We start from the raw sequence: 12,170 nt of genomic DNA, 5'->3' as shown, positions 1-12,170 counted from the left end.
GTCACCGCAGATGAGGAGAGTTCCTAATTTATGCGAGTTAATTATTTGGAAAAGATGCGATAGAAAGGGTATCGGATTGAGATTAGGGGCATAATAAGATACTATTGTGATCTCCGTATGAAACACTTGGCCTGTTAATATAAGGTATCTACCCTCCGGATCTTTGATTTCCGATTTAAGAGTGAAAGGTGTGGTGCGATGAAAAGCAATTAGGGTTCCCCTTTTTTTGACTGAAGCGGAGGCTGAATAGACTTGTGGATAGGAGGGGCTGAAAAATCTAGGAGTTGTGTTCGTGGTAAAGTGAGTTTCCTGTAGGCAAACAATGTGGGCTTTTTTGGCCTGAAATGTTCTAAAGGCCTTGGTTCTTTTCTGTGGTACATTCAATCCCTGTACATTTAGCGACAATATATTCAGTGGTGCCATGGTAGTTTTACCTCTCTGCCCATCTTACCGTAATAAATCGAGGGACAGCTGGCCGGCCCAATCCCTGCAGACTTGAGGAAAGAAAAGGGAAAGGGGACTCTGGGGTATTTAACCTTGAAAAGGAAGGGAAACACAGAAAAAATTAGTGAATGAACAATCAACAGTAAACAAATAAAGTTTGTCATGTTTACCCGTGGCGGGGAGGAACTACCCCCGCCAAGGGGAAAGGGGATCCCATCTATCCCCCGCTTAATAGTGCGGGGAACCGAGGAAATCATGGAGGAGCACAAGTTGTTTCCGTGTGGTGGAAAACCGCTGCATGTGTATTCAGGTAAACACCGTCTGAGGTGTTATTTCTCTATTTAGCTGTAATATCATTGCAAACGGGACACCGCTAATGTCTCGCCTTCTGTTGTTTGGGCGAGAGGTATGAGAGGGGGTGGACTATCATAGTCAATTAAATAGGGAGATTGTAGAATTCATTAGCCTGTATCAAAGGTGATTTAATAGGATCATATGGTTCATTGGGGTATTAAGGAAATATTCCTCAATTAGATCCAATAGGCTGGGTGGGGTTTAGATTCTATAAATCTATCATAGTTCAGATTGGGTATCTACATAGTGTACACTAAGTCAGTACTGGATCTACACACCGAAGCATGCAATGAGCCTGGACGCTTATTGTGCAAAGGGTGCATGAGATGATGAAGTGTGATAAAGAAGCTTCGGGAGCTAAAACTAGAGGATGGTAAGAGAATGGGTTTAAGAGGCAGGGGATCTATTTTACAGCTTTCGTTATTATCATTAACGAGTTCCATACAAATGGGTTAGTACCACAAATGTTACATGCTTCTGTATTCTCTAAAAGAGACGGTCCTGGGAGGTGGGTGGGGGGTGGACTCAAGGAACGGTGCTCAGAGGTGGGTAGGGGCAGAGACAATGGATGATTTGGAAAGGGGGAATTCCTGCACCTATTCTTTGAGAAAAAAAGCCTTGCAGTTACCATTTCTAAACTGTCTCTAAAACATAGTAAATTTTCAATTTTTGAGTTCAGTTCCACCTAAACAGCATATAATAAAATACATATACTACATTATATAGATATAATGTGGTGAACATACACTTTTATAAAATTTTGGAAATACAATATTTGCTAAGCTTTCATTTTATTCCAACATTTATTCAAGATTTATTTAATTACTTTTTGTTTTTACAATTCTTTGCCAAGTCATTATGATACAATAACTTTTGTTAAAGTATGTCTGTGCAAAAAGAAATATTCAGTACATTTCTGCAAAGCATGCACATTTCCCTATGTTTTATCTATATAAAATGCTATGGCCCGGATCCACAAAGAACTTACGCTGGCGTATCTATTGATACGCCGCGTAAGTTTTAAGATGCCCCGTCGTATCTTTGTTTTGTATCCACAAAACAAGATACGACTGAATCTGGTCTAGATCCGACTGACGTACGTCTTAGTACGCCGTCGGATCTTAGGTGCATATTTACGCTGGCCGCTGGGTGCCGCTTTCGTTGATTTACGCGTAGAGTATGCAAATTAGCTAGATACGTCGATCCACAAACGTACGTCCGCCCGGCGCATTTTTTTACATCGTTCACGTAAGGCTTTTTTTGGCGTAAAGTTACCCCTGCTCTATGAGGCGTACGCAATGTTAAGTATGGACGTCGGGCCAGCGTCAAATTTTCCGTTGTTTACGTAATTTGCGTAAAACGTTTGCAAATAGGGCTTTGCGTAAATTACGTTCACGTCAAAGCATTGACTATTTGATATGTGATTTCGAGCATGCGCACTGGGATACCCCCACGGACGGCACATGCGCCGTTAAAAAAAAACGTAATTTACGTGGGGTCAAGATGAATTACCATAAAACATGCCCACATCTTATCCATTTGAATTGCGCGCCTTTACGCCGACACAGTTACACTACGCCGCCGTAACTTACGGCGCAAATTCTTTGTGGATACGGAAAATACGCTGTAAGTTACAGCGGCGTAGTGTATCTGAGATACGCTACGCCTGCCTTAAAGATAGGCAGATCTTTGTGGATCCGGGCCTATAAGTGCAGAAAAATACATGTTAATCTGCAAAAAATTCCAACAAACTCTTAACTTCCTAATGTGAGATGACAACATAATGCCTCCTTTGAACTGAAATGCTAATCAGTGTTCTCCCTTCATGGACTAGAGAACAGGAGGAGAGGGGTGTTCTGTAGTATGTTATATTTCTACTGACATTGCAATTTCTAATTTATCTTATAGGTGAAATTTTGATTTATTTTATGTAATTACAAAATAGGCACCTTTGGCTTAAAACCTTTGTAACCCAGTCTGAAGATAATTTACTTCAATGAAGTGAGGAATATGAACCAGTGTTAGCTTCAAACATCCATTTATAGGCATAGGCGCTTACCGTATATACTTGAGTATAAGCCGAGTTTATCAGCAATTTTTTTTGTGCTGAAAAAGCCCCCCTCGGCTTATACTCGAGTCTCCTGCTGTTGACACAGTGCAGTCAGTCGGCATTCGTCCAGTGTAACAAAGCCCCGCCTCCTCCTCGTCCTCATCCGTGATAGACTGAACACTGACTCATTGCTGGGAAACTGAATCAGTGTTCCATCTATCACGGATGAGGACGACGAGGAGGAGGGCTTTGTTACACTGGATGGCCGCCAACTGCAGTTAAGACTGCACCACACAGCGGGAGATCAGGTACATGAGGCACAGTGAGGCATGCAGATGGGAACAGTGAGGCTGCAAATGAGCACAGTGAGGCTGAAGATGGGCATTGTTGTCCCTCTTTTCCACTTACAGTAGCTGCTGCATTTCCCACCCTAGGCTTATACTCGAGTCAATACGTTTTCCAATTTTTTTTGTGGTAAAATTCGGTGCCTCGGCTTAGATTCGGGTCAGCTTATACTCGAGTATATACTGGTATATTTTTTATACATTGTCTTGCACACAATTGGATGCTTGGAGCGAACAAAGGTTTACTATTCTACACTTTTAATAACATGCAGTTTCTGGTTTAGCATATTCTGTAGTTTGTTAATTTTTTTTTAATATGTTTGTAATACGGTAATCCAATAATTTGTTTAAATTTTACTGATAGTACACATTTGATGGCCTCCTGTCCTGATTGTCCTGATAGGTAGATCTCTTGAAACCTTATCCTAAAACAAAATTTACTCCCAGTACAAATAAAAGTTCTGCTTTTTAAAACTTAAAGCGGAGGTTCACCCTCAAAATTAACTTTTTACCTAACCTATCTCCAGCCTTAATAAAGGCTTGTAGCGTTGTCATTTTTTTAAAATGTGTAAACTTACCTGTCTTTAGCCTCACTTTCGAGTCTTCTTCCTTTCGGGGAGTGGGCGTGTCGCTCCTTTTCCCAGACGGGGAGCTCTGCGCAATGTCTCCTGGGAGTGAGTGTTGATCCTCCCAGGAGACGATTGACGTGCGGGTAAAGCGCGTCATCGCCTTCCGAAAATATCCGACGGGGACTCGGCTCTTTACGGCGCCTGCGTCTGCCGTGTAGAGCTGACTGCGCAGGCGCCGTAAAGTGCAGAGTCCCCCTCGGATATTTTCAGAAGGCGATGACACGCTTTACCCACACGTCAATCATCTATGCGTCGTATTAGGAACGCCTACTCCCAGGGGGAGCGAGAACCCAGGAGCCGGGTGAATAGAACGCCAAAAATTGTAAGTACAGCTGAAAAAAAAAATCCAGCATACTGTTGATGTCAGCAGTATGCTGGATGTAACAGTATATAGATGTTTTAGGGTGAACCCCCGCTTTAACTAACACATCTACAACTACATTTTTTATCTTATTCCAGTCATAAACGTAATAACAGTTTAAACATCATTCACTTATTAAAGTTTTAATATGTTCTCCATACTATAAATTACTATTCCCTCACAGTTTGCTGCATTGTACACTTCTGTAACTCATCTACAATAAATGCTGACTGAGTCACGCACATATTCCTTATAAAAATTTAATTTCTTTGGTTATTTGTTTCCCAACTAACTCAAATTAGTACTGTCCTTTATAGACCTAGTACATTAGTTGCTCAGCAGACAACCAAACCTATTCATATAAAATATATTTAGTTCATTTAATAAATAATTGCTTTAGAAACTAAACTGCCATTTAAAATCCCCAGAACAGAGACCCAAGTGCCATCCCTGTAGCCGCTCCTGCCAGCATTCCCATGGCCAGGTCCCCATCATTGTCATAGTATCTCTCTCGGATGATGATATGATTGGTTCCGCCAGGACCTGAACAAAAAAAAAAAAGTCAATTGTAAAATTCTTATCACAGTTGGTGGTGTGCAGTTGGTGCCAACAGGAACTAATCAGATTTTGGGGCAGATTCACGTACATCGGCGCATATTTGCGTCGGGCGTAGCGTATCTAAGATACACTACGGCGCCGTAACTTCCTTTTTTTTTGGGGAATCCTCAAAGAATTTGCGCCGTAAGTTACGGCGGCTTAGTGTATCTTTGGCGGCGGAGGGGCGCGCAATTCAAATGGATGTGATGGGGGCGTGTTTTATGTAAATACGTTGTGACCCAATGTAAAAAAAGTTTTTTTTAACCGTGGGGGTTTCCCAGTGCGCATGCTCGAAATTAAACCGGAACAAGCCAATGTTTACGACGGTGACGTCATTTTACGCAAATCCCTATTCGCGAACGACTTATGCAAACGACGTAGAAAATTCTAAATTCGATGCAGGAACGACGGCCATACTTAACATTGAGTACGCCTCATAATAGCAGGGGTAACTATACGCCGGAAAAAGCCGAACGCAAACGACGTAAAAAAATGCTCCGGCCGGACGTACGTTCGTGGATCGCCGTAACTAGCTAATTTGCATACTCGACGCGGAATTCGATGGAAACGCCACCTAGCGCCGGCTGAAAATATGCACCTAAGATCCGACGGCGTACTAAGACGTACGCCTGTCGGATCGATCCCAGATGCAGTCGTATCTTGTTTTGTAGATACAAAACAAAGATACGACGCGGAAACTTAAAATTATGCGGCGTATCAATAGATACGCCGGCATAATTCTTTTGTGGATCTTCCCCTTTATCTTTTATCCTATGCAAAATTAAGTGAGAATTTTGATTGATCACAATATGCAACAAGTAGTCAGGCACAATGTTGGTAAATATATGAACTAATACATGATAAAATGCATCAATTCTAACCTTGTGCTGGATATGCGGTGTAAGCTTGTCCATCTCTGGTATATATAACCTGCGATCCCTGCACTGGATAAACACCAGGGTGCTGATCATATCCATAAGGCTGATAATGACAGAATGTTATGGTTAGAATTTTCCTTTTTACTGCAAATTTCCCCTTCTTGCTACATTTAAATCTTAAATTAGCCTAATGCCCTCTACACACGATCCGAAAATCGGACGAAAAATACAGCTTTTGACACGATCGTACGATAATCGGGTCGTAGTACAGATCTTTTATTGGACATGCACGAAAAATTTTCTCGTACAATACCAGATCGTACAATTTCCGTTTAATCAGTACAGTTGTCGTCTGAAAATACAATACAATTACACTACAACACATTACATCACTTCCGATTTTTTATTCTGTCGTATGAGAGTTTTCGTAACTTTAGTAAACTCTTCAGGTTCGATATACGACTAGCATGCAAAAATAATTGGACAATCTGTCGTCTGATTTTCAGATTGTGTGTACGGGGCATTACAGTGATCATCAATACATTGCCAACCATTACTTTACTCCATTTAAGAAAAAATAAATATATGCACATCAATGGGCAGACCTCATACGTAATTACAAGATTTTCATATCCTCAAACACTGGCTAGCTCTGTTACCCAATAACAACAAGGTATCAGACAGGACTAAAGCTTCAAAAGTATCAGATACAGATACGGTACTTATCACATCAGACACTACTTACAGGACAAGACTTCCATAGTGCATTAGTAAACTGTAAGAATGTGATGTCACGTAGGCTGGCCATACCTTATACAGATTTTTTGTACAATTTTCCTTTAAATTTACCAAAACCATATAATGTGAGGTCAATCCTAAACACTTTAAATTTGTATGCAATCAGGCAGGCCCTTGTACTACATAGTTGAAGGTAAATCTAAAGTAAATTGAATAATAAAACTGTATAATGTATAGCCAGCTTAACTCTTTCTGGTAATTTCTGGTCATTATCAAAACATAAAGAACTGTCCAGACGCTTAAACACCATCCAAGCATATGCATCCACTCAAACCTGTAGCTGGAAGCCAAATTCTAGCATCTAAATAGCACCCAAAGTGTAGGGAAGCTGCATTCATTCTACCAGTCATGGGCTTCACCTGGCGTCATCTGTGTAAAATAACAGTCTGTTAAGCCACAATTTTACCGCCCCAACACTTAACACTTAAAGCGGGAGTTCACCCATTTATGAAATTTTTTTTTTTCTCCCATAAGGTTCCTGCTCGTTCGGTCTAGGGGAATCGGCTATTTGTAGTAAAATATGAGCTGTACTTACCCGTTTTCGAGCTGCATCTTCTTCCGTCGCTTCCGGGTATGGGTCTTCGGGAGCGGGCGTTCCTTCTTGATTGACAGCCTTCCGAGAGGCTTCCGACGGTCGCATCCATCGCGTCACTCGTAGCCGAAAGAAGCCGAACGTCTGTGCGGCTCTATACTGCGCCTGCGCACCGACGTTCGGCTTCTTTCGGAAAATCGTGACGCGATGGATGCGACCGTCGGAAGCCTCTCGGAAGACTGTCAATCAAGAAGGAACGCCCATTCCCGAAGCCCATACCCGGAAGCGACGGAGAGGATGCATCTCGTAAACGGTCTGTTAAGCCACAATTTTACCGCCCCAACACTTAACACTTAAAGCGGGAGTTCACCCATTTATGAATTTTTTTTTTTTCTCCCATAAGGTTCCTGCTCGTTCGGTCTAGGGGAATCGGCTATTTGTAGTAAAATATGAGCTGTACTTACCCGTTTTTGAGCTGCATCTTCTTCCGTCGCTTCCGGGTATGGGTCTTCGGGAGCGGGCGTTCCTTCTTGATTGACAGCCTTCCGAGAGGCTTCCGACGGTCGCATCCATCGCGTCACTCGTAGCCGAAAGAAGCCGAACGTCGGTGCGGCTCTATACTGCGCCTGCGCACCGACGTTCGGCTTCTTTCGGAAAATCGTGACGCGATGGATGCGACCGTCGGAAGCCTCTCGGAAGACTGTCAATCAAGAAGGAACGCCCAGTCCCGCAGCCCATACCCGGAAGCGACGGAGAGGATGCGTCTCGTAAACGGGTAAGTACTGCACATATTTTAAAATAAATAGCCGATTCCCCTAGTAAAAACGAGCAGGAATCTAAGGGGGAAAAGTGCCCTCTAAGGGTGAACCCCCGCTTTAAAGTGGTTGTAAAGGCAGAAGGTTTTTTATCTTAATGCATTCTATGCATTAAGATAAAAAGCCTTCTCTGTGCAGCAGCCCCCCCTCAGCCCTCCTACTACTCACCTGAGCCCATTCTAGATCCAGCAATTTTGTAGGAGTGTCTCGGCTGCCTAATACTCCCCTCCTCATTGACTGAAGCCTCGTACACACGACCGAGGAACTCGATGGGAGAAACACATCATTTTCCTCGTCGAGTTCCTTGTTAGGCTGTCAAGGAACTCGACAAGCCAATTTTCTCTATTCCCGTCAAGGAAATAGAGAACATGCTCTCTTTTTGGCTCGTCGAGTTTCTCGACAGTTTCCTCGACGAAAATGTACACACGACCGGTTTCCTCTGCAAAAAATATTTCCCAGCAAGTTTCTTGCTGGTTTTTGCCGAGAAACTCGGTCGTGTGTACGAGGCCTGAGACAGCAGCGTGGCACTATTGGCTTCCACTGCTGTCAATCAAACTCTGTCAGCCAATGAGGAGAGAAAGGGGGAGGGGCGGGGCTGGCCCATGGCTCTGTGTCTAAATGGACACAGGGAGCCTCAGCTCGGCTTGGGTGCCCCTATAGCAAGCTGCTTGCTGTGGGGGTACTCAACAGGAGGGAGGGCAAGGATCGCTGGTGAGGGACCCGAGAAGAGGAGGATCTGGGCTGCTCTGTACAAATCCACTGCACAGAGCAAGTAAGTATAACATGTTTGTTATTTAAAAAAAAAAAAAAACGAAACTAGACTTTAGTATCACTTTAATCTTACCCAGCAGCCAGATGGGGTTGTGCACTGCTTTTCTTTACAGCCCCAGAAAAAAGGATACCCCCCTTGCATTTAGTAGGCAGTATTGTGAATGAATGTGACCCACTGAATGGGGCTGTGCCACAACCACCCTGCAAACTGCATGCAATAAGGGCCTTTCAAGGTTAGACAATAGGTCAATCGCCCTCTAATAAGCAATACACCGTGGGTTGCTTTTCAGAGGGAAGGCAAGGGCTGCCGCCAGTGTAAATGAGGAGCCCATAGGTAGTTTACCTAGGTAGTTGTTGGGGTACAGATTTATTTACAGGTATTAACATCAATTCAATATTTCAGAAGGGGTTTCCAGCTGTCCAATACATTGTAATTTCCTTGCCATTGCTATCTTACAGAACTAAAATGAATATAATCTTGATGTATAAACAACTATCCTAAAGTTTCTTTAGTTGAAAAGGTTCCTTTCTAGTTACAGTTCTATCTCACATTTGAGAATAATCACAAAGATTGCTTAGGAGCATGTTAAAAGTGAACAATACGATTGGCATATGTTAAAAATGTATGGACACTTACAGGAGGAGCATCAAACTCAGAATAGGGTGGAGCAGGGCCGAGTATACCTTGATCATACAGCAGTGGTGGAGGCAGGATGTCCTATGGATGAAAAGAAATAGTAACTATAAAATTGTAACTTGCTAAAACAAGTAACGATTCCATACATCAGAATTTTGTCCACAAGAAAATCCACTTGCAGTGTATAGTGGCATACACAGACTTATTGAACAAGGCAAAGAGTAGTGCATAAAGCCATAGAAACCAGTCAACAGCCATCTTTCACAGCTGAAAGGCACAGTAAAATCACATTGGGCTGGATTCAGGTACATTTGCGCTTTTTTTGCGGAGGCGCAGGGCAACGTTTTTGCCCTGCGCCCCCGCAAATTTACTGCGCTGCCCTTGATTCACGGAGCAGTAGCTCCGTAAATTGCGTGGGCGCACCGGCAAAATGCCCGGCGTAAGCGCGCGCAATTTAAATGATCCCGTATGGGGCGGGAAATGATCGTAGAGCGCATGCTCCGTCGGGAAACTTTCCCGACGTGCATTGCGGCAAATGACGTTGCAAGGACATCATTTGCTTCAAAGTGAACGTGAATGGCGTCCAGCGCCATTCACGAATCACTTACGCAAACTACGTACATTTGAAATTTCGCGACGCGGGAACGACGGGTATACGTAACATTGGCTGCCCCTGCTAATAGCCGTATGGAAACAACGTAAACTGCGTACGCAGGGCTCGCGCAACGTTGTGAATCGGCGTTTGTATGCAATTTGCATACTATACGCTGAGCACAACGGGAACGCCACCTAGCGGCCATCGCAAGAATGCAGCCTAAGATATGCGGGCATAAGAGCCTTATGCCGCGCATATCTTAGGCTGCAGTCGGCGTAACGAGGTTCCTGAATCAGGAGCATTCGTTACGCCGGGGCAAGTAAGCAATTGCGCCTGTGTAACTATGGTTACACAGGCGCAATTGCTTCTTGAATCCAGCCCATTGATTACAATCATTTCATACCTATCATTCTTGGCATCTCAATAAGAATCCCAATTATATCACATATTTAACTAGCAGCTGCATTTAAGTGAATATAAATGTGTGTACCATGTAATTGGCACCTATGAATGAGATGCATGGCAATTTTAAATACATTCTATGATACAGTATGTGACATATTGCTACAGTGCTTGCATAGGTGGAAGATGTTGAATGACAGGTTGGCTGTGTCTGGGCTTAGTCTTTTAATTTAGTATCAACTAAATATTTTCAGTAAATAAAAGTTGTCAGATGGGGCACAGCCTCTTACATAGAGGGCTGCAGAATGAATGGGGGGACAATGCCTTGGTGCTGGCTGTAGCTCCTTCATAGAAATGCCCATAAATTGGGCTTCCACCTGGGTTGCAGCTACAGCACAATACGGTCAAAAAGAAATGTGGTTTTATTTCATGACCACTACACAGGTTTGAACAGGACCAAGTGTGAAGTGCACTAGGTCCCAAGATAGATGCAACAAACATAAACTTCTGAAGAAATTATTTTTTTATTGCTGAATGTCTACCTCCACTTAGCCTGTATATGTCAGTGCTGAAGTTTCAGGATTAAATGGAAAGATGAGTTTAACGGTTGAATTTACTCATATAGGGCCAGATTCACGTAGAATCGCGCCGGCGTAACGTATCGTTACACCGCCGCAAGTTTTCATCACAAGTGCCTGATTCACAAAGCACTTGCGAGAACTTACGCCGGCGGCCTCCGGCGTAAGCCCGCGTAATTCAAAGGGGCGTGTGCCATTTAAATTAGGCACGCTCCCTCGCCGGACCTACTGCGCATGCTCCGTTTTGAAATTCCCGCCGTGCTTTGCGCGAAGTGACATAATTTTTTCGAACGGCGACGTGCCTAGCGTACTTTCGTATTCCCGGACGTCTTACGCAAGGAGAAAAAATGTTTACATTTCGACGCGGGAACGACGGCCATACTTTAAACAGCCCATACGCGGGCTGTGTAAAGTTAGGGCAGGTAAAACGACGACTAACTTTGCGACGGGAAACTAGACTAGCAGCGACATAACGAACGCGAAAAACCATTGTGGATCGCCGTAAGTACTAATTTGCATACCCGACGCTGGTTAACGACGCGAAATACCCCCAGCGGCGGCCAAGGTATTGCAGTGTAATTCAATTACACCTGTTGGATCTTAGGGCAAACTATGCGTAACTGATTCTATGAATCAGTCGCATGGTTAGGAAGACCCTAAAACAGAGATACAACGGCATATCAGGAGATACGCCGTCGTATCTCTTTTGTGAATCTGGCCCATAATTCCTACAATAGGCAAGCATACAGTTCGAAGTTTTTTTTAAATCAAAACGACTTTTATTGAGCATAGAATAAAAGTATGTAAACAATCGGGTCAGAAGTGCAACATGCACTACAAGTGCAAATATCATTCATTTGACATACATAGGGATATGCATGGTTGATACACATTGAGGTAGGGTGACATGAGGAGTAAGTGGTTTCAGGTAGGAGGGGGAGACACAACACGGCCAGAGCGCGGTGGCGCCGGACACACAGACAGAGGGAAGTCACTGCCATTAGGAGGGGGCCAAGGGAGGTGGGGGGTTGGGGAGGAGAGGGTGGGGGAGAATAGGTAGCGAGTGGGGATAGCGTCTAATTCCCAGAGGACCAGGTGGAAGGTTCTTCTAGCCACTTGTCCCAAATCTTGTTATACTTTTTGGGGCAACCTCGACGGGAGTACATTATTTTTTTGTAGGGGAGGGTGATGTTGACAGCTCTAATCCACTGTTGTAGGGTAGGTGGTGCCCCTCTCATCCATTTCCTAGCAATCTGCATCCTAGCGAGGAATAATGTTTCCTGCAAAAATGTGTTAAGGTATTTTCGGCTTTCGGGGAGCGAGAGGAGCCCCAGCACACATTGACGTGGGCAGAGCGATACGGGGGAGCCCATGCGGTCGTGGAG

The 12,170-nt window shown here is 43.8% G+C and overlaps 1 protein-coding gene across 2 annotated transcripts in view; it reads right to left on the bottom strand.

Moving 5' to 3' along the window:
* Nucleotides 1-4,020: 4,020 nt before the first annotated feature.
* PLEKHB2 (pleckstrin homology domain containing B2) overlaps nt 4,021-12,170 on the bottom strand; it is a 62,490-nt gene continuing 54,340 nt past the window's right edge. For both annotated transcript variants that reach the window (XM_040348988.1, XM_040348987.1), the window contains exons 6-8: nt 9,211-9,291; nt 5,661-5,760; nt 4,021-4,725 (exon numbers count right to left, since the gene is read on the bottom strand). In XM_040348988.1, coding sequence (XP_040204922.1) covers nt 4,598-4,725; nt 5,661-5,760; nt 9,211-9,291 — 309 coding nt within the window. In that variant the 3' untranslated portion in view covers nt 4,021-4,597. The remainder of the gene's footprint in view (nt 4,726-5,660; nt 5,761-9,210; nt 9,292-12,170) is intronic.

The sequence above is a fragment of the Rana temporaria genome, chromosome 4, assembly GCF_905171775.1.
Source record: "Rana temporaria chromosome 4, aRanTem1.1, whole genome shotgun sequence".
NCBI classification, from domain to species: domain Eukaryota; kingdom Metazoa; phylum Chordata; class Amphibia; order Anura; family Ranidae; genus Rana; species Rana temporaria.
Note: the sequence above shows the minus strand (reverse complement) of the source record. Positions and strands in the feature narration are given on the sequence as shown.